Genomic DNA, 23,341 nt, shown 5'->3' on the forward strand with positions numbered 1-23,341 from the left:
AAAAAAAAAAAAAAAAACTAGCCCGGCGAGGTGGTGGGCACCTGTAGTCCCAGCTACTCTGGAGGCTGAGGCAGGAGAATGGTATAAACCCGGGTGGCGGAGCTTGCAGTGAGCTGAGATCCGGCCACGGCACTCCAGCCTGGGAGATAGAGCCAGACGCCGTCTCAAAAAAAAAAAAATAAATAAACAAATAAACATAAAGCAAACACCCACTTAAACAACCTAGGTTAAGGGACAGCACATTGTCAGTAACCCCAGAAGCCCCTAATGCATCCTTCTCTCCCCGCTAGGGTAATAGGCTATCTTGACTTTTATAGTAATCATTACATTGTGGTTTTACCACCTACATATACATCCCTTAAACACTTTAGTTAATTTTGCCATTTTTGACTTTTTGCTAAATGTTCCATGTTCACTTGAACTAAAAAAAGTATATTACACTTGTCATTTTCCTCCTCAAAACTCTTTCATTGTTCCCATTATACTTGGAATAAGATGTAACAGATTACTTGTATCTCTTTACCTGTCCATCCTCATGTTTTACCACTCCCTTACAAGAAAAACTTGCCTTCTTTCAGTGTCTCACACCTGCCAAGCCCTTTTTCATCTCAGGGCTTTTGCCTAAATGCTGTTCTCCCCATTGTCTGTCTGAATAACTCTTAGTCATCCTTGAGGTTTCAGTTTTAAGGTCACTTCTTTAAAAAGGCCCTCGAACCATCCAATCTCAGTGAAATCTGTTCATTGTATTCCCTCTTGGCCTTCTGTAGTTTTTCTTCATAGAACTTGTTTTAGATTATCACTGTATATTTATGTGTGTGACTGTTTTAACATCTCTCTCCTCCATAAGCTAGTGGCCTTCATGAAGGTAGACTGGGTCTGTTTAATTCATCACTAAATCCACAAAATCCAGCACAGTACTTGGCACATAGTAAGCACATAAGAAATATATTTGTTGAAGGAATGAATAAATATTATAATCATTCTTTAAGTATCTTTTCTCCCAAGTAGTCTATAATCATCTTGAGGGCCAGGACTAAAAATGAATTAAGTTGAATGAAATTGAATTGAGGAGCAGGTTGAGACTAAATTCCATGAGAAAAAAAAATTTTAAGTCAGGATGTATCAAGAAAAAGTACCATGTAAAATGAATTCTTTATTGCTTTAATTAAAAATATAACCTTCAAAGAAAAAAAGTGCAGTATGTTATAAATTAAAAACACTTATATTTTTATGGCTCAATCATACAGATTAATGTGTTATTATTAAAACTTGAAGCCTTGAAAATCCCCAAAGAGAAAATCCTTAAAAACCAAAAAGTAATCATGATGTGAAGCCAGTGTATAGCTAATAAACTTATTTATAAATTGTTTTTCTGTTTTCTATCATCTTGTCTGAGGAACTTCTTATTAATTACTGACTGAGGGTGCCACTCCTCATCTTTTAAGAATTGTGCCATTATGTTTTCTGTGCACCTTTGCTCTGGAGTATTTTCCAGCATTTATATATTTGTACAAAAATAACGTTTCATCTTTAATGTAATTTTTTTCTATGCCTATGAATGCCAGGTCATAATTTAAATGTGTTTTAAACATCTTTTTATGTATCACATATTTGATGATATCTAAATATATGCTATTTCTCTTTTCTAAACTAGTGACATAGTACTACAGATGAATTTTTTTTCTTGCATCTTTGTTCACCAACTGCTCAGTGAATTCATTCACTTTAGCATTTTCTGTTTTCCCCTCTCTGTTTCCATGGAGAAGTATGTCAGTGATGTGTTTGACTCCATGGAAACAGATGAGTGTCTCTTTCTACATACACAACTAATTAAATCGAACACTTTCTGTGCTGCCCATTGTCCTGGAGGAGGACTGAAGAGGCCTTCTCTGAATGAAACATCATTTCAGTAGCAATTCTTAGTGTTTAACCTAATACAGTGGATTAATGTTTTACCATAACTCACCGCTTCCTAGATTCAGATGTATTAGGGCTTACTTCTGAGCCTGAAAAGCATAAACATACATAGTAAAATCTTTATATGCTATGGTTATCATTTATAGATATTTAACTTTTTCTCTTAACACCGAACACAAATAATTTGAATGAATACCAGAAATGTAATTGAGAATAGAATTTAGTAGATTCATTTTAGTACTATCCAATGTGGTATTGGTAGAAAAAGGTATAGATTTTAGAGTCAGATAAACCTGAGTTTTAAATTCTAACTGTTATTTATTAGTAGTATTATCTTGGCTAAGCCATTTAATTTTTTTTTTTTTTTTTTTTTTTGAGACGGAGTCGCGCTCTGTCGCCCCGGCTGGAGTGCAGTGGCGCGATCTCAGCTCATTGCAAGCTCCGCCTCCCAGGTTCATGCCATTCTCTTGCCTCAGCCTCCCAAGTAGCTGGGACTACAGGCACCCGCCACCACGCCTGGCTAATTTTTTGTATTTTTAGTAGAAATGAGGTTTCACTGTGTTAGCCAGGATGGTCTCAATCCCCTGATCTCGTGATCTGCCCACCTCAGCCTCCCAAAGTGCTGGGATTACAGGCGTGAACTACCGCACCGGCCAGCCATTTAATTTTTAAGCCTCAGTTTCCTCATCTATAAACTATAGATTACAATATTTCACTTGTGTGAGAATTAAATGAAATAATGACAGTAAAATATCTAGCATGATACTTGACACATAGTAGACAGTAAGTTAATATCCTATTACTGTTATTATTACATCAGCTTAGACTAAAATAATCAGGTTTTTGATAGCTTCAGAAATGTCTCAAGGTGAAAGAGCACTAAATGCAACAAAGATTAATATTGTGGATTTTTGTGAAAACTAAACAAAATAATTAGTAAATATGTACGGTGTGTAATGATCAATGTTGTCATTGCTGCCGATAATATTTGAGGTTGTGTGCAGTGGTATCGTGACCAGGAAGCACCATTCTGATTCTACTACAACTTCTGTTTCACTGTCCGTGTTCTGAGCAAGCATAATCTCTCTAAATCATTTCCTCTACTTGTTTATTTATTTATTTATTTATTTTGAGTCGGAGTTTCACTCTTGTTGCCCAGGCTGGAGTACAATGGCACAATCTCGGCTCACCACAACCTCCGCCTCCCTGGTTCAAGCGATTCTCCTGCCTAAGGCTCCCAAGTAGCTGGGATTACAGGCATGTGCCACCACGCCCGGCTAATTTGTTGTAATTTTAGTAGAGATGGGGTTTCTCTATGTTGGTCAGGCTGGTCTCAAACTCCCGACCTCAGGTGATCCGCCCACCTCGGCCTCCCAAAGTGCTGGGATTACAGGGGTGAGCCACCTTGCCTGGCCTCCTCTACTTGTTTTTAACATCTTCTGACACAGTATTTAGATATGGAAGTGAGCCTCAGAAATGACAGAGTAGAGGTACTATTTCAGGTTACTTCTTCCCTTACCTCAATCGCTACCTTAAATGTTAGGGTCATTAAATGTTTTTAAAATGCTTGCATACGTGCAAATATGTTTATAAATATATTTACATGTTTATGCAACCATACTAATAATAGTAATAAAATTAGCTAACATTTATAAAGTTATGTTTTATGTGCCAGCCGCTGTATTGTTTGGCAACTCATTAACTCAACAGTGAAGTAATATGAAGAGTTTGGGGTATTTGTATTACCCTCATTTTTAAATAAGGAAATTGAGATGCAGAGAGGTAAAGTAACTTGTCTAAGAAGTAGCAGAACTGAGATTGAAGCCAAGAAGTCTGATTCCAGAGTCCATTCTTTTAACTGCTAAATTATGGGACCTCAATGTATGGGGAGATATTTTTGTACACAGGTGCACTTCCCTATGTATAAATAGGAATGAGAAAGGTAAGAAAGAACCGATTAGGTCTGAACCTTGAATGATTAAATGAATGATTATCTAGATGGGATTTTTCTTAACATTTTTGTGCTGTAGGCCCTTCTGGCAATCTGGTAAGCTTCTGGACTCCTCAGAAAAAAAAAATTTTTAAGAGCTGAAATGCAATATAGAGAATTACAATGGAAACCAGTTATATTAAAATATGAATTGTTTTTAAATTGAGACTTAGCAATATTCTGCCATAATTTTTTATGAACATGTTAAATAGCAAGGTGTAGGGCAAGTCTTACAGCTATGATAATTTTGAAATAGCAGTGAGTGAAAATGATATTTTAAGATACCTGCACAGATTATAAGTTATAGAAATATTTTATAAAATCTCAAGTCCTCTCAAAATACAATATGTCTCATGTTATTATTATTCTCATTTTGCATGGTAGGACACTGAGACTCAGAAGTTGAGAAATTTAGTTACACAGTTAATAACTGGCAAAGTTGAGCATCAAACCAAGTTATTTGATGATGAATCCTATGTTCTTTCCATTGTTCCCATGTTGTCACTCTATAACAATAAGCAAATATTTTTTAATGACAGAAAAATGCTTTCCCAAGATTATAACAGTATCAAATATATAAAGTAAGAAGTGGGTGAAATCAGATTAAATAAATATGTCTTGGATGCCATGCAAATATAATATTTTAGAACAAGCAAATAAGATATAAATAGAGACTGCTCTTGTTACTTGTATTGGGCATTGTGTTGCTGTAGCTATTGTGCAGACTAGCACAACTATAACTGCAAGTGACAGTCATTTCCTCTAACTGCTAGAGTTGGCACTCTGGTTTCTGCACATACCAGCCCATTAACCATACGTACTCTTATGCTTCAACAAGCCTTGAAATAACTGAATGCGGTAGAGCAGTGGCTTTCCAGTCGTGCTTCCAGCTCAGCTTCCTGGACTGTGTTGAGACAGAGCACATGCAGAATGCCAGCCCCAGTTGAGCAGGCACCAACTGGTCATGGATTAGAGGCCATCTCCACAGTTGCCAGAATAATTAGCACAACACAGCACAGTAGCCAGCTGCTTTCTGTATTAACTGTTCCTGACAGGAATGCAAATTTAAATGCACTGTCATCCAGTCAATATTAGTTTACATTATAAGCTCTACGTTTCTATAACATGTTACAATTACCAAATATTTCCAAACAATACATTCTTTTATTGGATCATCAAACAAGTTACGGTGTAGATTGGACAAGTATTAGCTGAATGTTATAAGTGGGGAAACTAAGGAAGAGAGTAGGGTGGATAGATAAAGGCACAGACCTCGCTCAGTTACTGGTCAGGAAGCCCAGAACCTAATGGTACCCTCATTATTCAGAAACTAGCCATGAAGCCACTGTCCCCCTAGAGCTACTCAAAACAGGACCTAAGTGAGGTTGAATGCTGCTTTTTCTAATCATTTAGGGGATATATACTTTCTTTTTCTTTTTTTCTTTTGAGGCAGAGTCTCACTCTGTCACCCAGGCTGGAGTACAGCAGTGCGATCTCAGCTCACTGAAACCTCTGCCTTCTGGGTTCAAGTGATTCTCCTGCCTCAGCCTCCCGAGTACCTGGGACTACAGGTACATGCCACCATGCTCAGCTAATTTTTGTACTTTAGTAGAGACAGGGTTTTGCCATGTTCGCCAGACTGGTCTCGAACTCCCGACCTCAGGTGATCCACCCACCTCAGCTTCCCAAAGTGCTGGGATTACAGGCATGAGCCACCACGCCCAGCAAGGGGATATATACTTTCAGTTTCCTCAAATCGACAAATTTTGCCTTATAGGCACAAAATATTGGATTGTGGTGACATAACCCAATAACATCTCTTCTGGGAAATACATATACCGGTTACACAGAAACAATGTATGTCAGGGAACAAAGAGAAGGCTTGAAGTTTCCCTGTGTCTTGCATAAGACTTAGGAAGAGGATAGGATTGGCCTAAAGTTCTGTGTCCTAGAAGGTGTGTTACGTATTAACCCCATGATGCTGACTCTACTTTGGCCCTGAGGAGCCTAATCAGTTAGGACAGGGGTGTTCAAGCTTTTGGCTCCCCCGGGTATTGCAAGAAGAATTGTCTTGGGCTACACATAAAATACACTAACACTAACAATAGCTGATGAGCTAAAAACAAAAAAAAAAATCGCAAAAAAAAATCTCATAATGTTTTAAGAAAAATTATGAATTTGTGTTGTGCAGCATTAAAAGCCTTCCTGGGCCACATGTAGGCCACAGGCCACGGGTTGGACAAGCTTGAGTTAGGATTATCCCAGAATGTGAGATGGCCTCCGTTTCTCAGCATTTATTCTTGTGACCATAGTTCCTAATCTTCTCCCTTACTAAAGCTTCTAAGGAGGAATGTCTCTCTAGGCAGAAAGTGTAAATAAATTGCTGTTATCTTACTAATACTAGCCACTACTATCTCTGCTTAACCTAACAAGATGCCAGTAGAGACTGTCCTTTAATCATGAAAGACAACTAGAGACTAGTCTTATTATGGCATATTCTCTGTAAGGATCACTTCGACTCCGGAAGGACTCAAACTGATAAAAGGAACGTGTTCTTCTTGTACTACATTTTAGTTCTGTTAATGAGTTTCAGTTTAAATAAATCTTTTTCTATAAATACAGTGATAGAATCTTTGGAAGCTTCTAGATTAGATATTGGAGGCTCTAGTACAAAGAATGTACTATTGTACCACATAGAGCCTTGTGCATAAGGGCTTCTGTTATCAAATGTGTTGAATCCAATGCAAAATTTGCCTCCATCTTCAAAAAATGTTCTGAAAAAGAATACCTGCCTCCTCTAGGAGTTATACATAACCTGAAAACATCTGTAAGGTTCTTTCAAATTTCCAGAGCAATGACCTTTCTTGCTTTTTACCAGTATACATGGAACCAGTATACATGGATTAGTGAAGTAAATTGCTGAGAAACTAGGAAGACTTTCTGGGTCCCAGCATGTCCAAGATTAAAATATATGTTGAAGTATTTCAAACTAAAAACAGTAGCTTAGTTGCATGCCCAAAACAACCCAGGCATTTATCTGGTTTTTTGTTTTTGTTTTTGTTTTTTAGTTTTAATACATACTGATTGTATGTGTTTATGGGGGTGGAGTGTGATGTTATAATATATGTATACATTGTGTAATGACCAAATGATGGTATTTAGCATATGCATTAACTCAGACATTTACCATTTCTCTGTGGTGAGAGCATTCAAAATTCTAGCTATTTTAAAATATGCAATATAGTATTGTTAACTATAGTCACCCTACTGTGCAGTAGAACACCAAAATTTATTCCTTATATCTAACTGTACCCATTGACATTTCTAGCATTTATATTTTCCAAAGAAAACATTTTATTTTGTCAACTCACTTCCTCCATTAGCACAGTTCAGGCCAAGGTACCTTAGAAGTAACTGGCTTCCCTCTTGTTCAACCCAGATGTAATTACCCTCAGCTAGTAAGAGATGAATACTTGACGATTATCTGTAACAAAAGTAGCAACATTTTTTCACTTACCGTACATGGCTGGAGCCATGGCATCTTTTGTAGTTATTGTTTTTAACTAAAATTTATTAAGGTATATAATACAGTAAATTTCACCCTTGTTCATATACAGTTATTTAATTTTGACAAATAAATAATCATGTCATCACCATGACCATCAAGATACAGAACAGTTTTATCATGCCCCAAAATGTTAGAACTGTGTCCTTTTATAGCCAGTTTCTCCCCACATTCCACATATTCCAGTCCCTGGTAACCACTGGTCTGTTTTCTGTCTCTATAGTTTTAACTTTTCCATAATCCCATGCCAATGTGTCACATGATATATATACCCTTTGAGGCAGATTTCATTCTTTCTTTTTTTTTTTTTTTTTTTTGAGACAGAGTCTCACTTTGTCTCCCAGGCAGTGGTACAATCATGGCTCACTGCAGCCTCAATCCCCCAGGCTCAAGTGATCCTCCCACCTCAGCCTCCTGAGTAGCTGGGAATACAGACATGTTCCACCACGCCCAGCTAAGAGTGTTTGTGTGTGTGTGTGTGTGCGCGCGCACGTGTGTGCGTTTTGTAGAGATGGGGTTTCACCATGTTGCCCAGGCAGGTCTCAAACTCCAGACTTCAAGGGATCCTCCTTGCTCAGCCTCCCAAAGTGCTGGGATTATGGGTGTGAGCCCCTGTGCCTGGTGAAGTGGATTTCTTTCACTTGACATAAGGCATTTGAGAATTTTCCATGTTGTTGAGTGGATCAGTGGTTCATTCCTTTTTATTAGTGAGCTATATTCCATTGTATGGATGTACTGCAGATTATTTTCTCATTTTCCAGTTGAAGGACAATTAGGATGTTTCCAGTGTTTAGCAATTATGAATAAAGCTGCTGTAAATATTCACATACAAGTTTTTATATGAACTTAAACTTTCATGCTTTTATTTCTCCTGAGTAAACACTTAGGTGAAAAGTTATTTGGCCATACTTATTATGCTACAGTTTTAATAGTAGCTATACCATTTTGCATTTCTACCAACAATGGCTGAGAGTTCTATTAACATAGTTCTACAACTAGATTCTACATCCTTAACAGCATTTGATATTGTGAAGTTTGCTTTTGATTGTTTTCATTTTAGCCATTCTAATAGATGTGCAGTGGTATGGCATTATAGGTTAAGTTTACATTTCCCTGTATATTAATGATGTTGAGAGTCTTTTCATATGCTTATTTAGTGAAATGTCTGTTAAAACCTTTTGCCCACCTTTTAATTTCTTTTTTTTTTTTTTTTTGAGACAGGGTCATACTCTGTCACCCAGGCTAGAATGCAATGGTCCAATCTTGGCTCCCTGCAACCTCCGCCTCCCGTGGTTCTCATGCCTCAGCCTCCCAAGTAGCTGGGATTACAGGCATGAGTCCAGCCACTGCACCTGGCTAATTTTTATATTTTTAGTAGAGATGGGGTTTTGCCATGGTGCCTAGGCTGGTCTCAAACTCCTAGACTCAAGCAATCCACCTGCCTCTGCCTCCCAAAGTGCCGGGATTACAGGTGTGAGCCACTGCACACAGCCTGAGTTTCATTATCTATCTAATTATTCTATTGTAAGAGTTTTTATTTATTCTAGAATAAAAGGCCTTATCAAATATGTGTTTTGCAAATATTTCCTCCCAATTTGTGGCTTTTTAAAAATTTTTCTTACTTGTGTTTTCAAATACAATTTCTTTATTTGGATGAAATCTAATTTATTAATTTTTATGGATTATTCTTTTGTACCATATCTAAGAAATCTCTGCCTAACACAAAATCATTAAGATTTTCACCTTCAATTGCTTCTAAAAGTTTTATATAGTTATAGGTTTTATTTATTTTTTATTTTTTTTGACAGGCTTAATTCACTTTATTTTTCTTGTTTAAAACCCTATGTTGTAGCCACAGCTGGAGCCTGGGTCCGCTGCACAGAAACTCTGGTGTGGGTCTTGACGAGGTGGTCAGTGAATTCCTGTTAGGGAGACTTGGTAAATACAGTCTCCTTCCAGAGATCGGGGGTCAGGTAGCTGTAGGTCTTAGAGATGGCATCAAAGGTGGCCTTGGCGAAGTTGCCCAGGGTGACAGTGCAGCCCCAGGCTGAGGTGTAGTAGTCATCGATACCAGCCATCATGAGCAACTTCTTGGGCATAGGTGCCAAGACGATGCCAGTGCCCCTGGGTGCAGGGATGAGGCGTACCAGCACAGAGTCACAGCGGCCTGTCACCTTGCAAGGGACGGTGTGGGGCTTGCCAATCTTGTTCCCCCAGTAGCCTCTGTGCACGGGGACAATGGAGAGCTTGGCCAGGATGATGGCCTCATGGATGGCGGTGGCCACCTCCTTGGAGCACTTAACACCCACACCGACGTGGCCATTGTAGCCCCCATAGCAACAAACGCCTTGAACCTGGTGCACTGGCCAGCATGGGTCTGCTTCTGCACCGGCATAATCTTCAAGATCTCGTCCTTGAGAGAGGCCCCCAGGAAAAAGTCAGTCATCTCAGATTCATTAATGGCCAGGGAGAAGAGATAGATTTCCTCCAGGGACTTGATCTTCGTGTTCTTGACCAAGCGGCCCAGCTTGGTGACAGGCATCCACTCCTTATCCTCAGCCTTGCCTCATCAGCTCCACGGCCTCAGCCTTGGCCCTGTCCATGGCCGCGACCCCGGCCCCGGATGCCACTGCCAAAACCTCGGTGGAAGCCACTGCGGTTCCCCTTCCCAGGGCCACCAGGGCCTCCAGGCCCCCCGCCGGCGCTACACCGGCGTCATCCATCATTTGGTGTTTTCTCGAAGAAGCAGTTATAGGTTTTAGATTTAAGTTTATGATTCATTTTGAGGTAATTTTTATATATGGTGCTATTATGGACTGAATATTTGTATTCCTCCAAAATTCATGTTTGAAACCCTAACCGCCAATGTGGTATTAGGAGGTGGGGCCTTTGGGAGATAATTTAAGTCATGAGGGTTCAGCCTTCCTCAATGGAGTTAGCACACTTATAAAAGGAACCCCAGAAAGCTCTCAAGCCTTCTTTTTCATGTGAGGACATCAGAAATCAGCAGTCTGCAACTCAGAAGAGAGGCCTCACCAGAACCTTATCATACTGGCATCCTGATTGCAGACTTCTAGCTTCCAGAAGTGCTAGGCACAGGTGCATACCACCAAGACAGATTTTTTCTTTCTTTCTTTTTTTAGATACGGAGTCTTGCTGTGTTGGCCATGCTGGTCTTGAACCCCTGGCCTCACGTGATCCTCCTGCCTCAACCTCCCAAAGTGCTGGGGTTACAGGCAGGAGTCACCATGCCCAGCCAATTTTTGTTTTGTTTTGTTGAGACAGTCTCACTTCGTTGCCCAGGCTGGAGTGCAGTGATGGTATCTCAGCTCACTGCAACCTCCACCTCCCGGGTTCAAGCGATTCTCTTGCCTCAACCTCCTGAGTAGCTGGGATTACAGGCTCCCGCCGCCACACTTTGCTAATTTTTGTATTTTTAGTAGAGATGGGGTTTCACCATGTTGGCCAGACTGGTCTCGAACTCCTGACCTCAGGTGATCTGCCCACCTTGGCTTCCCAAAGTGCTCGGATTACTGGCATGAGCCACCATGCCTGGCCTTTCCAGCACCATTTATTTAAAAGATTATCTGTTGGTTTGCCTTTGCATCTTTGTCAGAGTCAGTTGATCATGTCTGTGTGTGTCTATTTACACACTCTCAAATCTGTTCTATTGGTCTATGAGTCTATTTATTTGCCGTTACCACATTCTCTTCATTACTGTGGGTTTACAATATGCCTTGATATCATACAATGTGAGTTCTCCAACTTTGTTCTTTTTTTCAAAAACTTTTTATTCTTCTACTTCTTTTGCCTTTCCATGACAATTTTAAAACTGCACATTCATTTCTACAAAGATTGCTCTGGGAAGTTTTTAACAAATTATTCTTAGTAGTACTTTATAGTGGGGATTAACTATGAATTTAATTTTTTAATAAAGTACTATATTAGGTTTTTATTGCTGTATAACAAATTAACACAAACTTAGCTTACACACAACAAACATTTATTACTTCACAATTTCCGTATGTCAGGAATCTAGACACTGCTCAAGCTGAGGCTTTTGCTCATGGTGTCAAAAGACTGCAGTCAAGGCATCAGCCAGGGCTAAGGTCTCATCTGAGATTTAGGATTCTCTCCCCACCGCACATTGGCAGAATTCGTTTTTTTTTTTTTTTTTTTTTGAGATGGAGTCTCGCTCTGTCACCCAGACTGGAGTGCAGTGCAGTGGTGTGATCTCGGCTTCACTGCAAGCTCCACCTCCCAGGTTCACGCCATTCTCCTGCCTCAGGCTCCCAAGTAGCTGGGACTACAGGTGCCTACCACCACGCCTGGCTAATTTTTTGTATTTTTAGTAGAGACGGGGTTTCACCATGTTAGCCAGAATGGTCTCGATCTCCTGATCTGGTGATTTGCCCACCTCGGCCTCCCAAAGTAAGTACTGGGATTACAGGCATGAGCCACCGCACCTGGCCCAGAATTCACTTTTTTAAAGGTATTTAAATATGTCAACTTTGTTGTTTATATGCATATTTATTTGTTACTGAATATTGAAAAAATAACGTGTTGGAATTTACTTTTAATATAATTCAAATTTTTAAAAACCAGAAAATCTAATTAGTTATGCTTTAGTCAAACTGCTCAATGTTTTCTTTTCTTTCTTTCCACACAAGTTACCTTGCTTCAAATTCTAGATGTTGGGATCCATCTCACTGACTTAGGTTCTAAAACATATGGGAGCCCTGTGTGATGGCTTATGCCTGTAATCCCAGCACTTTGGAAGGCCGAGGCAGATGGATCACTTGAACTGAAGAGTTCGAGACCAGCCCGGGCAACATGACAAAACCCTGTCTCTGCAAAAAAATGCAAAAATTAGCCAATGCAGTGCATACGCCTGTAGTCCTAGCTACTCAGGAGGCTGAGACAGGAGAACTGCTTGAGCCCAGGAGGCAGAGGCTGTAATGAGCCGAGATCACAATATTGCACTCCAGCCTGGGCAATGGAAGTGAAATCCTATCTCAAAAAATTAATGAATTAATTGATAAAAATAAAACATGTGAGAATACTTCAGACTTATTGGTGCTGCTTTGGGTTCAAATCAAAAAGTAGGGCTAAAGTATATTCAAATACATTCAAACTTACACAGATTCCTTATAAATTACTGCTATCAAGGTAAGAAGGAAAAGATACAAGAAGAAGAAGACATCACTCATCATAGGTTATCAAAATTATTGGTATACAGTCTACCCTAGCATAGACTGCTGCATAAAAATGCCAGCAAGAAAGAAAAGTGCAAGAATAAAGTTTAAGACTAAATCAGCTCATTGTCATAATTTCCTATTCTAGCATTCTCAGAAGGCTCCCATCTATGATACATGTGGAAACTGCAGCCACGTTTGAATGGTTCAATTCTTGATTCATTCTGAACCCTCTTAGGCCCCAATATTTGTTAGCTCTCATTTAAGCTGAGAAAAATCTGTTGAGTAACAGGTATCCCAGTTTTACCATCCTTTCTTTCCACACAGATCACAATGTCCTTATTCCTCTCCTCCTGTAAGGCAAACCATCTCTGATGTCCTGGAAGGTCTTGGCTTTTCTTTCCTGTTGTTGGAGTGAACCTTCCAGTGGAGGGGAAGGGAATGTTTTTCTTTCCTGTTGTTGTTGGGGTGAACCTTCCAGTGGAGGGGAAGGGAATGTTTTTCTTTCCTGTTGTTGTTGGGGTGAACCTTCCAGTGGAGGGGAAGGGAATTTGGTACCTGGGTGGAGAATCAAGTTATCAAGGTTCTTTATTAATGTTTTGGAGCAGAAGTTATGAGAGGCCTCTGAATTATCCTGGGAATCTTTCGTTGGTGAGCATGTGTGAAGACTCTGGGATCAAGGTGCACATTTGTGATGAGTCAATCAATGGTCTAGTCATAGGTCTAAGCTCCTCCTGGATCTTTTGTCCCAGCAGAATGTGTTGCTGAACTCTCAAATTGCTACAGGGTACCCTGGAAAGAACTGTGTAGCCCAGAAAGAGCCTGAAAACCTAAACTCCAACAAATAGAGGTGCACGAGTTGACTACAGTTTTTTAAAATTCATGGCACTTTGCTTCTCCAAGGCCAGCAGGAAAGTGTCTCTGCTGCTTCAAATCTCTCCAATTTCTACCTCTGACCTCTAGACACTCTTTTGAAAGGCTCACCTGATTAGGTCAAAGCAACCCAAACTAATCTCTCTTGATTAACTTGAAGTTAAATGATTAAGAGACAATTACATCCGCAAAATCCCTTCACATTTGCCACATAACAAAACCTAATCATGGGAGTGACATCATAGTTCTGCCTACACTCAAGAGGAGGGGGCCATACAGGGCATGTATACCAGGGGCTGGAAGTCTTGGATGCCATCTTAGAATTATCCTATCACAAGTACTGTTGAGAGTATCTACATCTTAAACGGACTTTGAAGGAGTATATCTTCCAAGGAATTTGTCCATTTCACTTAAATTGTGAGTTTATAGCTTATGACATTCTCTTATTTGCCTTTTAATATCTGCGGGCTTTGTAGTGATATCATTCTTGATATTGGGAATTTGTGTCTGCTCTGTTTTTAATGATCAATCTGATTAGAGATTTATTAATTTAATTTTCCAAGAACCAACTTTTAGCTTCATTGATTTTCTCTGTTTTTTTCTGATTTTAATGTAATTGCTCTCTGTTCTTATTTTTCTTATGTACTTCCTTCTGCTTGTTTTGGGTTAAATTTGCTCTTCTGTTTTAGTGTTCTAAGGTAGAAGCATGGATAATTGATTTGAAACTATTCTTCTATTCTAATTGAAAGCATTCATTACTATATATTTCCTTCTAAGCTTCCCTCATGTGTGGTTCAAGAACCTTACAACAATATGTTTTTATTCATTTAATCATGCTTTTTAATTTCCCTTGAGATTTTCTCTTTAACCCATGGATTATCTTAAATATTTTCTATTTCCTGTTATCATTCTGTTATTGATTTCTAGTTTAATTACATTGTCATCAGATAATACACTTTGTATGACTTCAGTTCTTTAAATCTGTTGGTATTCATTTATGACCCAGTATATTGTATATTTTGGTGAAGGTCCCATGGGTGTTTTGAAAGACTGTATTCCTGGCTGTTATTAAATGAAGTGTTAAATAAATAACAATTAGATCCTGTTGCTTTATTTCAGTGTTCAGTTCCTCTGTGTCCTTACTGATTTTCATTTTAGTGATTCTAGCAATTATTGAGCGAAGAGTGTTGAAGTTACCAATTATAATTGTGTTTTCAAGTGTTTCCATTCTATCAGTTTTTGCTGCCTGTGTTTTGAAGCTCCGTGATTTAGTACATATACATTTAGGAATTTTATGTATTCTTGGTGAATTGACCCTTTTATTGTTATATAACATCTCTATTTGTTTCTGGTAATTGTCTTTTCTCTAAAGTTTACCTTGTTAGCTATTAATATACTTAACTCCAGCTTTCATTTCATTAGTACTTGTTTATTATAGTTTTGCTCATTCTTTTACTTTTAACCTCCTATGTTATTGTATTTTAAGTGAGTTTTTTATAAATAGCATATAATTGAGTCTTCTTTTTTATCTCAGCCTTTTTATTGGTGTGTTTATACCATTTACATTTAATGTAATTATGAATGTTAAGATTTAAGATTTCTAATTTATTGTGTTGAACACTGCATGTTCCTTCTGTTTTTCATTCCTGTCCTTTCCATTTCTTGAATATTTTTCGTATTCCATTTTAATTTATATATGGTAGAGTTTTTTGTCATGCTTTATTAAGATATAATTCACATACCCTACAATTCAAAATTTAAAGTGTACAGCTGAGTGATTTTGTATATTCAGTGTTGGGCAAACATCACCACAAATGATATTAGAACACTTTCGTTACCCCACAAAGAAACCCTTCACCTTTTGGCTGTTACTCTTCAAATTTGTGCCCAACCCCCAGTCCTAGGCAACTACTCGTCTACTTTCTATCTCTGTAGATAAGCCAGTGCCAGATATTTCACATAAATATATAATATGTGGTATTTTTTGACTGGCTTCTTTCACTTAGCATGTTTTCAAGGTTCATCTATGTTGAGCATATATTAGACCTTCATTCCTTTTGCTGAATAATATTCCACTGTAGAGATATACAACATTTTGTTTAGCCATTCGTCAGTTGATGAACAGCTTATTTTTGGCTGTCATGAATAATGCTGCAATGGATATTTGTGTACCAGTTTTTGTGTGGACGTATGTCTTCATTTCTCTTGGATATGTACTTGAGAGTGGAATTGCTGGGTCAAATGGTTACTTAATGTTTTGAGGAACTTCCAGAATATTTTCCAAAGTGACTACACCATTTTAGATTCCCACCAGTAGTATATGAGGGTTTTGATTTCTCCATATTCTCATTAATACTTGTTATTATGTATCTTTTTTATTATAACCATCCTAGTGTATGTGAAGTGGTATCTTATATTGTGATTTTTGTTCTGTTATCCAGGCTGGGATGTAGTGGTGCAATCTCAGCTCACTGCAACCTCCACCTCCTGGGTTCAAGTAATTCTCATGCCTCAGCCTCCCAAGTAGCTGGTATTACAGGCATGTGCCACCACCACACCCAGCTAATTTTTGTGTTTTTAGTAGAGATGGGTTTTTGGCATGTTGGCCAGGCTGGTCTCCAACTCCAGGCCTCAAGTGAACCACCCACCTCGGTGTCTCAAAATGTTGGGATTATAGGCGTGAGCCACCCTGCTGGGTCTGTATTGTGTTTTTAAATAAATCTCTTTGTATAGTTTGTCTTTGTTGGAGGTTTTTTGTTTACTTGTTTCTGAGTGTGTGTGTGCATGTGTGTGTGTGTGTGTGTGTGTGTGTATGATCTGGTATTAGAATATGTATAGTTATTTTATCACAGTCTGTATTTTCCACTTCGAGTGCAATATAGAAGCCTTATCACTAATTAGGTCCCTTTACCCTTCTTTTTGATATTGTTATTTTAAAAATCACCTCTACATAAACTGAGAACCACATCATACAGCAAGGTTATTTTTGCTTTCAATCATCGAAACATAATTCTAAAAATTAAAGAGGGTAAGCCGGGCATGCATTGTAGCCCCAGCTACTCAGGAGACTGAGGCAGGGAGGATTGCTTGAACTGAGTCCAGGAGTTCAAGACCAGCCTGGGCAACACAGTGAGACCCTCATTAAAAAAAAAAAAAAACAAAGCTAAAGAGGATAAAAACAGTCTATTATTTTTCTCAGATATTTACATTCTGCTGCTCTTTTTTCATTCCTGATATTCTGTTTGTTTCATGAGTGTTCAAAGTTGATTATTGGAGCATTTTTATGAGAGTTGTTTTAAAATTCTTGTCACATAATTCTAATATATCTGTGTCATCACAGTGTCAGTGCCTATTGATTGTCTTTTCTTGTTTACATTAATATTTTCCAAACTTTTGAGTTGTTTCATAATTTGGTATTATATCTTTGACATTTTCTGTATTATGAGACTCTAGATCCTATTTAAATATCTTATTTTAATAAACGGACAATCTGTCAAGGTTTAGAATGAGCATTCTCTTTCAATTTTGTGGTTTCATTTTCAAGTTCGTTTTCAGAGATCTTTCAGGGCTCTTCTGGTTCGCCCCACCTCTGGGCTGCTCAGGCCCATTTAGAACCAAGGCAGTAATCTAACTATAGTTCAATTCTCAGAGCTTTTGCTGTCTTGATTCTTACCAGTTTCACACATGAGCTGCTCAAAAGTGTCCTGACTTTTTATACCAAAGTGTCCTGACTTTTTGTACCAATTTAAAGAGTTACTTCCTCCAACTTTGTTGTCCTCTCCATACTCCTACTCTCCTACTCTCTAGTTGGAAAGGGGTAAAATACTACCTCATTGATATCCTTTGCTTAATTCAGGGCATGGTAGTTTGACAGGGCTCCTCCCAACAGTCTCTATAGTGTCCAGTGGGGAAAAGAGGTACAGTTTCTTTTATTGTATGTGTTTTGAGTAGAGCATAGTCAAATGGTTCACTCGGCAGAGTGACCTGCCTGCCAGTCTTTTTACTAGAGAGAGTAGACTTCTCTTGAGACATTTGGCATCTGTGTGCCTTGGTGCTTCTGGATTATAGGCTACTCTAGCCTATAGTTTACTATAGATTGGAGGCAAAAGCAAACAAGCAAACAAAAAATGCTTCAGGGAACTTACCACAGGTTGTCACTCAAATTTCAAAGTTCCTAGTCAAGGCTGCCTTCCCTTCTCCGCCTGTCATTTATTTTGCCTTTTGCCCTGGGGATTTTAGTTGTAATTAGCAGGAGGATGAGGATACTATGTACTTGCTCTATCTTGTCATCTTGTCTAGAAAGGGAAATCAACCGTGACTGTTTTTTTGGTTTTTTTTTTTTTGAGATGGAGTTTTGCTCTCGTTGTCCAGGCTGGAGTGCAACGGCACGATCTTGGTTCACTACAACCTCCACCTTCTGGGTTTAAGCAATTCTCCTGCCTCAGCCTCCTGAGTAGCTGGGATTACAGGCATCTGCCACCACGCCTGGCTAACTTTTGTATTTTTAGTAGAGACAGGGTTTCACCATGTTGATCACGCTGGTCTTGAACTCCTGACCTCAGGTGATCTGCCCACCTCGGCCTCCCAGAGTGCTGGGATTACAGGTGTGAGCCACCGTGCCTGGCCTATGATTTGTTTTTGTATCACTCATAAAACATACCATAAATGCCCAGTGTACAGTTGGCATTAATTAAATATTTGTTTCAAAAGACAAGAGTGAGTGAGGGAGGAACATAAGTAGCTTTGTATCTCAAAATGTTCGTTCAGCATAATATGATTGAGTCATCAGTTTAGATTCTAGCCCCACCTGCTTTCAGTGTGAACATAGACTGGTTACTTAACTTCTTTGAGCCTCAGTTTCATATAATATGACAATGGTAATATCTACTTCATAGGATAAGTAAAAATAAGATGATATATTTAATGCATTTAGCACAATGCTTGATAATAAACAGCAAATATAGTTCCTACTTATATTAGTAATAACAGTTATCAAATATCACTATCTGTTTCTTGTCCTCATAGGAAACTCTGCTCTTAAAGACAAAGAAGATCAATTTGGGAGAACACCACTTATGTATTGCGTGTTGGCTGACAGATTGGATTGTGCAGATGCTCTCCTGAAGGCAGGAGCAGATGTGAATAAAACTGACCATAGCCAGAGAACAGCCCTCCATCTTGCAGCCCAGAAGGTAAGAAGTAAAATTTCTTTGAAGAGTAAATGTTTTGTGTGATGTCTGCTAGTTGATTAGTGGAACTATGCAATGGACAGATAATAAAGTCTCAAGTGCATGACTCATAGATTTTATATATTTTCTCTAAAAGCTGTCTTTAAGCTACAGAGAGTAAAAGCACAGATAACTATCAGCAGCTGCATTCCAGGTTCCTTGAACAGTAGAATTTATTCTATGATCTAAAGTTTATTGGAAAAAAAGTGATCAAATTTATATAGATAATGTGATCAAACTATGTTACCAATCTGTGTATAGGGAAAAAATAGAGACCAAAAAGAAATACTCAAAGATATTAATAGTGGTTGGGTTTAAATTTGGGGAACACATGTGGAATTTTTTTCCTTTTCACGGTTTAAAATTTTTTCCTTAATGAGTATTACTTTTACTATAAAAAGTCGAAATCCTAGCCTGGGCAACATAGCGAGACCACATCTCTACAAAAAATTTAAAAATCAGCTGGGCATGGTGGCACACACCTGCAGTCCCAGCTACTTGTGGAGCTCAGGTGGGAGGATCACTTGAACCTGGAAGGTTGAGGCTGCAGTGAACTGAGTTCACATCACTGTACTCCATCCTCAATGACAGGGCAAGACCCTGTCTCTAATTAATCAATTTAATTTAATTTAATTTAATTTAAAAGGTTGAAATGTCTCTTGAAATATGTGGCATTAAGAGGCATAAAATAAATTTATTTTCTGAATGTATTTTCAACTTTTAAAAATCTAAAACTATGTTGCCAATATCAATGATTTCACATTTTTAAATGTATTATTAAGAGCTCAGATTTTTAAGATTAAAGCCATCAAACAGATAAAATAGGAAGCTTCTACATTTATTTAAAGACTTATTCACCTAAAAACTATTTTTCCTCCATAAAATTTTTTTCCATAAAATAGATTTCCAGTCCTGGTATTTTTCTTTTTGTTATTTTAGATTTCTGAATTGTTTGAATAAAAAGCAATTAAAATGAGTTAGATCCAGCGGGAACCATTAGAGTTATTTTCTATTTAAAAATGTGAATCAGATATAGCTAATTAATTAAGGGGTTAGAAAAATACCTTTCATTAGTTGAATGCATAAAAAGAGGGTGACATTGAGTTATACTACTGAATATGCTAGTTATATGCACTTCTCAGTTAGGTCTGCAGGTTATTTCCAAAGTTACTTCTCTTGAATTTGGTTTTTATTATAGTAATTTTTAAATAAATCTCCCTCATTTTCAATCTCAGTTTTAACTACTGCTCTGATATTTATAACCTTTCATTTAGGCTTGTCAGCTGATGAAATTGTTCACTCGAGAAAGGTTAACTCCATTTAACTTGTTATCATAAAAGAGCAAACAGTTCAGATTGGGAATAGCCACAAAATTAAGACTTTGATACCCTTCAGATTTTTCACTATGATTGATTTAGGTGTAAAACTCAGCTTCAAAAATGTGAAGTGAAGGAACCTAGCTTAACGGCAAGCAGATTACGTGGAACAAGTGAGGATTTCAGTTGATGATCCAACAGTATAACATCCTGTAGAAGTATTATATGACCAAGATGGTTGAAGAGCAATGTAAAACCAGACTTGTTAGCTGTAATCTTTTCATCAGATACCATGCATTGTTTTCTTTTATTTTTTTGTTTCTACTTTGATTTTTTAAATTATAAGTTTTTCATAGTATCAAAGAATTAATAGAACTATGATTTATATGGCAGTATTTACATAGTTGATTTCATAACAGATTTCATGTTCTTTCAAGTATCTGATAATTATGCGTTTCCTTCCTTTCTCTGTGTTGCTGTTTGTTTTTACATGCTTGCCAAAAGCAGTAATGGATCTGAATTCCCAGCAAAGGATAGTAATAATTCTTTAGTATTCTCCTGTGTCCAATTAAATCTGGGCATTGTGTTCGTTCATTTGTGCTTTATACAAAGCACCAGCATTCAGAAATCAAAGATAGTATATACTATCTTTGATTAAGGAATAAGATAGTAAATGATCTACAAATAATTTTCAAAGAATAATTGGAGATAATATATCCCAAGGCTGTAATACTCCTTGCCTCCAAACAGACACAAGCACAAATTCTCTTTAGAGAAAACATCTTCACCTTAAACTTCCAGGATTTTCCCATATTAAATAAACCAAACATGAACTGACAATGAAAGATCACCAAACACATAAGGGAGCAATCTACTTTGAATGAGAGTCAGCAGAAACAACAAACAGATTTAGTCTATGAAAAACATCAGTGATTGGCATCATTAGAGACACAATATAAAATAACCACTGATGGAATGCTTAAAGATATGAAAGAAGAAATCAGCCAATCACAGTGGCTCACACCTGTAATTTCAGCACTTTAGAAAGGCCAGGCAAGAGGCTCTCTTGAGGCCAGGAGTTTGAGACCAGCCAGGGCAACATAGAGGGACTCTATTTATTTAAAACAAAAAAAGTTAGCTGGGTGTAGTGGCACACACCTGTAGTCCTAGCTCCTTGGGAGGCTGAAGTGGAAGGACTGCTTGAGCCCTGGAGTTTCAGACCAGCCAGGACAACAAAGTGAGACCCTGTCTCAAAAAATATGTATTTTATTTAACATTATAATTAAAAGAAGGAATCTGGCAGGGCGTGGTGGCTCACAACTGTAATCCTAGGACTCTGGGAGGTCAAGATGGGTGGATCACTTGAAGGCAGGAGTTTGAGACCAGCCTGGACAACATGACAAAGCCCTCTACTAAATACACACACACACACACACACACACACACACACACACACACACACACACAAATTAGTTGGGCATGGTAGTGAGCACGTGTACTCCTAGCTACTTAGGAGGCTGAGGTGGGAGGATTGCTTGAGCCCAGGAAGTCTGCAGTGAGGAGAGATCACACCACTGCACTTCAGCCTGGGGGACTGGAGTAAGACCCTGCCTCCAAAAAAAATGTAAATACATAACAAAAAAATTTAAAAAACAAGGAATCAGAAAAATGAGAAACCAACAAGACAGTTTCATAACTAGGCATCAATTCTGGCCATAATGGCTTATTTTAAACTAACTTGCCTATCAAAAAAAATTTGTAAAAACTGAATAAAATACTGTATACACTGTTTGAAGGCATTGAGAACAATCAGCACAGGCAGGATCCAAGATATTATAATCATTCAAAGATGAGAAACACATGAAGTGAGCACCACATTCATCCTGGCCTTTTCTTTATGGCATTTTCCAAATTGGAATGCAAAAGAATACAACCCTAACAGGATGCAGCAGTCTTACCGGGCTGAAGAAACTGAGGCAGAGTTTGGAGATAATAGTGGCTATAACTTGAAGGTCAAAATCCTGGAGAGGAGGGAATTGCAGAGAAGGAATGCAAGAATCTGGATACAAATTCCTCACAAGTTTTTAGCAGATTGCTAAACTGTGCTTGTATAGGGTGGTGCTCTAAGAAACCTAGTATTAAACAACAGCTGGGAGACTAGAGAGCTGAGTAGAGATTGTTTTAAATTATCCTATATTTTCTTTTATGTTTAAATCTCTTAATACATAACATTGATTTTTGTGTAGGGATCCATTCTCTCTTTAAAGCATATGGATAACTAATTTTCCCAACACAACCTAGTTCATTAATTTTTGGCCATTTAGTATCTGCTCTGTGTCAGTTCCAGGCTTTTGTACTATGAACTCCCTATGCATTTCTTTTTTTTTTTTTTTTTTATGAGGGATCCTGAATACTAGGGAGCCTTTTGGGAAATTTGAAAATAAAAGTTACATGATCAGTGTATTTTAGGGGGACTAATATGGCAACTAAAGCTACTTTGGAAGAGAAAGAGTGGAGATCCATAGATTGCTATTATAGTTCAGGCCAATAGAGAGGAGTTGGGTTTAAGAGAGATATTATGGAGATAGAAGTGTTCATTCAACAAGCATTTGTTTAGTATCTACTATGTAGTCATGATTATACAAGTAGAGAGAATATGAAAAAAATGAATCACATATGTTAACTTATAGATAGGTGCTCTCAGTACCCATCCCTGTTAAACTTCATTTCCCTTTGCTTGGTGAACCTTCTGATATATTGGATATCAAATATCCTTTCCAAGTATTGTCTGTCCCACTCAATTCTGGTATCCATGAATGCAGAAGTGTGCTATTTTTGTCATTATGAACACTCATGTATATGTGTATACATTCATTCATTCAACATGTGTTAAAACTATTATGTAACAGGCATCGTGTTGGGCCTTGGAACACAAAGGTGGACAACATGATTCCTGCTCTTAAGTTGCTTACAAAGATCATGTATGAAGATATTAAATGATAATTAAAGCTGATTGATCTACCTTGTAATACATAAGTGTTTTATAAAATACCTATACCCATAATATATAGTCATTGTTATTACTGACGTGAGAAGACCCAACATTCTCATACGTTATTTATTATGTTTTTAGTATTTGTGTGTGTGTGATAGTGAACTATATTATGTTATCTTTTCTTGGGTTCATTAGTGGGAAAAGCTCATATTCCCAAAGTGTTTTGCTCCCATCTCTATTAGAGCCCCATTACCTTATATTG

The 23,341-nt window shown here is 37.9% G+C and overlaps 1 protein-coding gene across 4 annotated transcripts in view; it reads left to right on the forward strand.

Annotated features, from left to right (window-relative positions):
- The window catches only part of LOC105509964 (inversin-like), a 50,058-nt gene that overhangs the window by 8,706 nt on the left and 18,011 nt on the right, over positions 1-23,341 (forward strand). For 3 of the 4 annotated variants that reach the window (XM_011939508.1, XM_011939505.1, XM_011939506.1), the window contains exon 3: positions 18,566-18,732. In XM_011939508.1, coding sequence (XP_011794898.1) covers positions 18,566-18,732 — 167 coding nt within the window. Of the gene's footprint in view, positions 1-18,565; positions 18,733-21,880; positions 23,114-23,341 lie in introns of those variants that run through there. The other variant, XM_011939507.1, reaches the window with a different exon arrangement.

The sequence above is a fragment of the Colobus angolensis genome, unplaced genomic scaffold (genome assembly GCF_000951035.1).
Source record: "Colobus angolensis palliatus isolate OR3802 unplaced genomic scaffold, Cang.pa_1.0 Scaffold181, whole genome shotgun sequence".
In the NCBI taxonomy this organism is placed as follows: Eukaryota; Metazoa; Chordata; class Mammalia; order Primates; family Cercopithecidae; genus Colobus; species Colobus angolensis.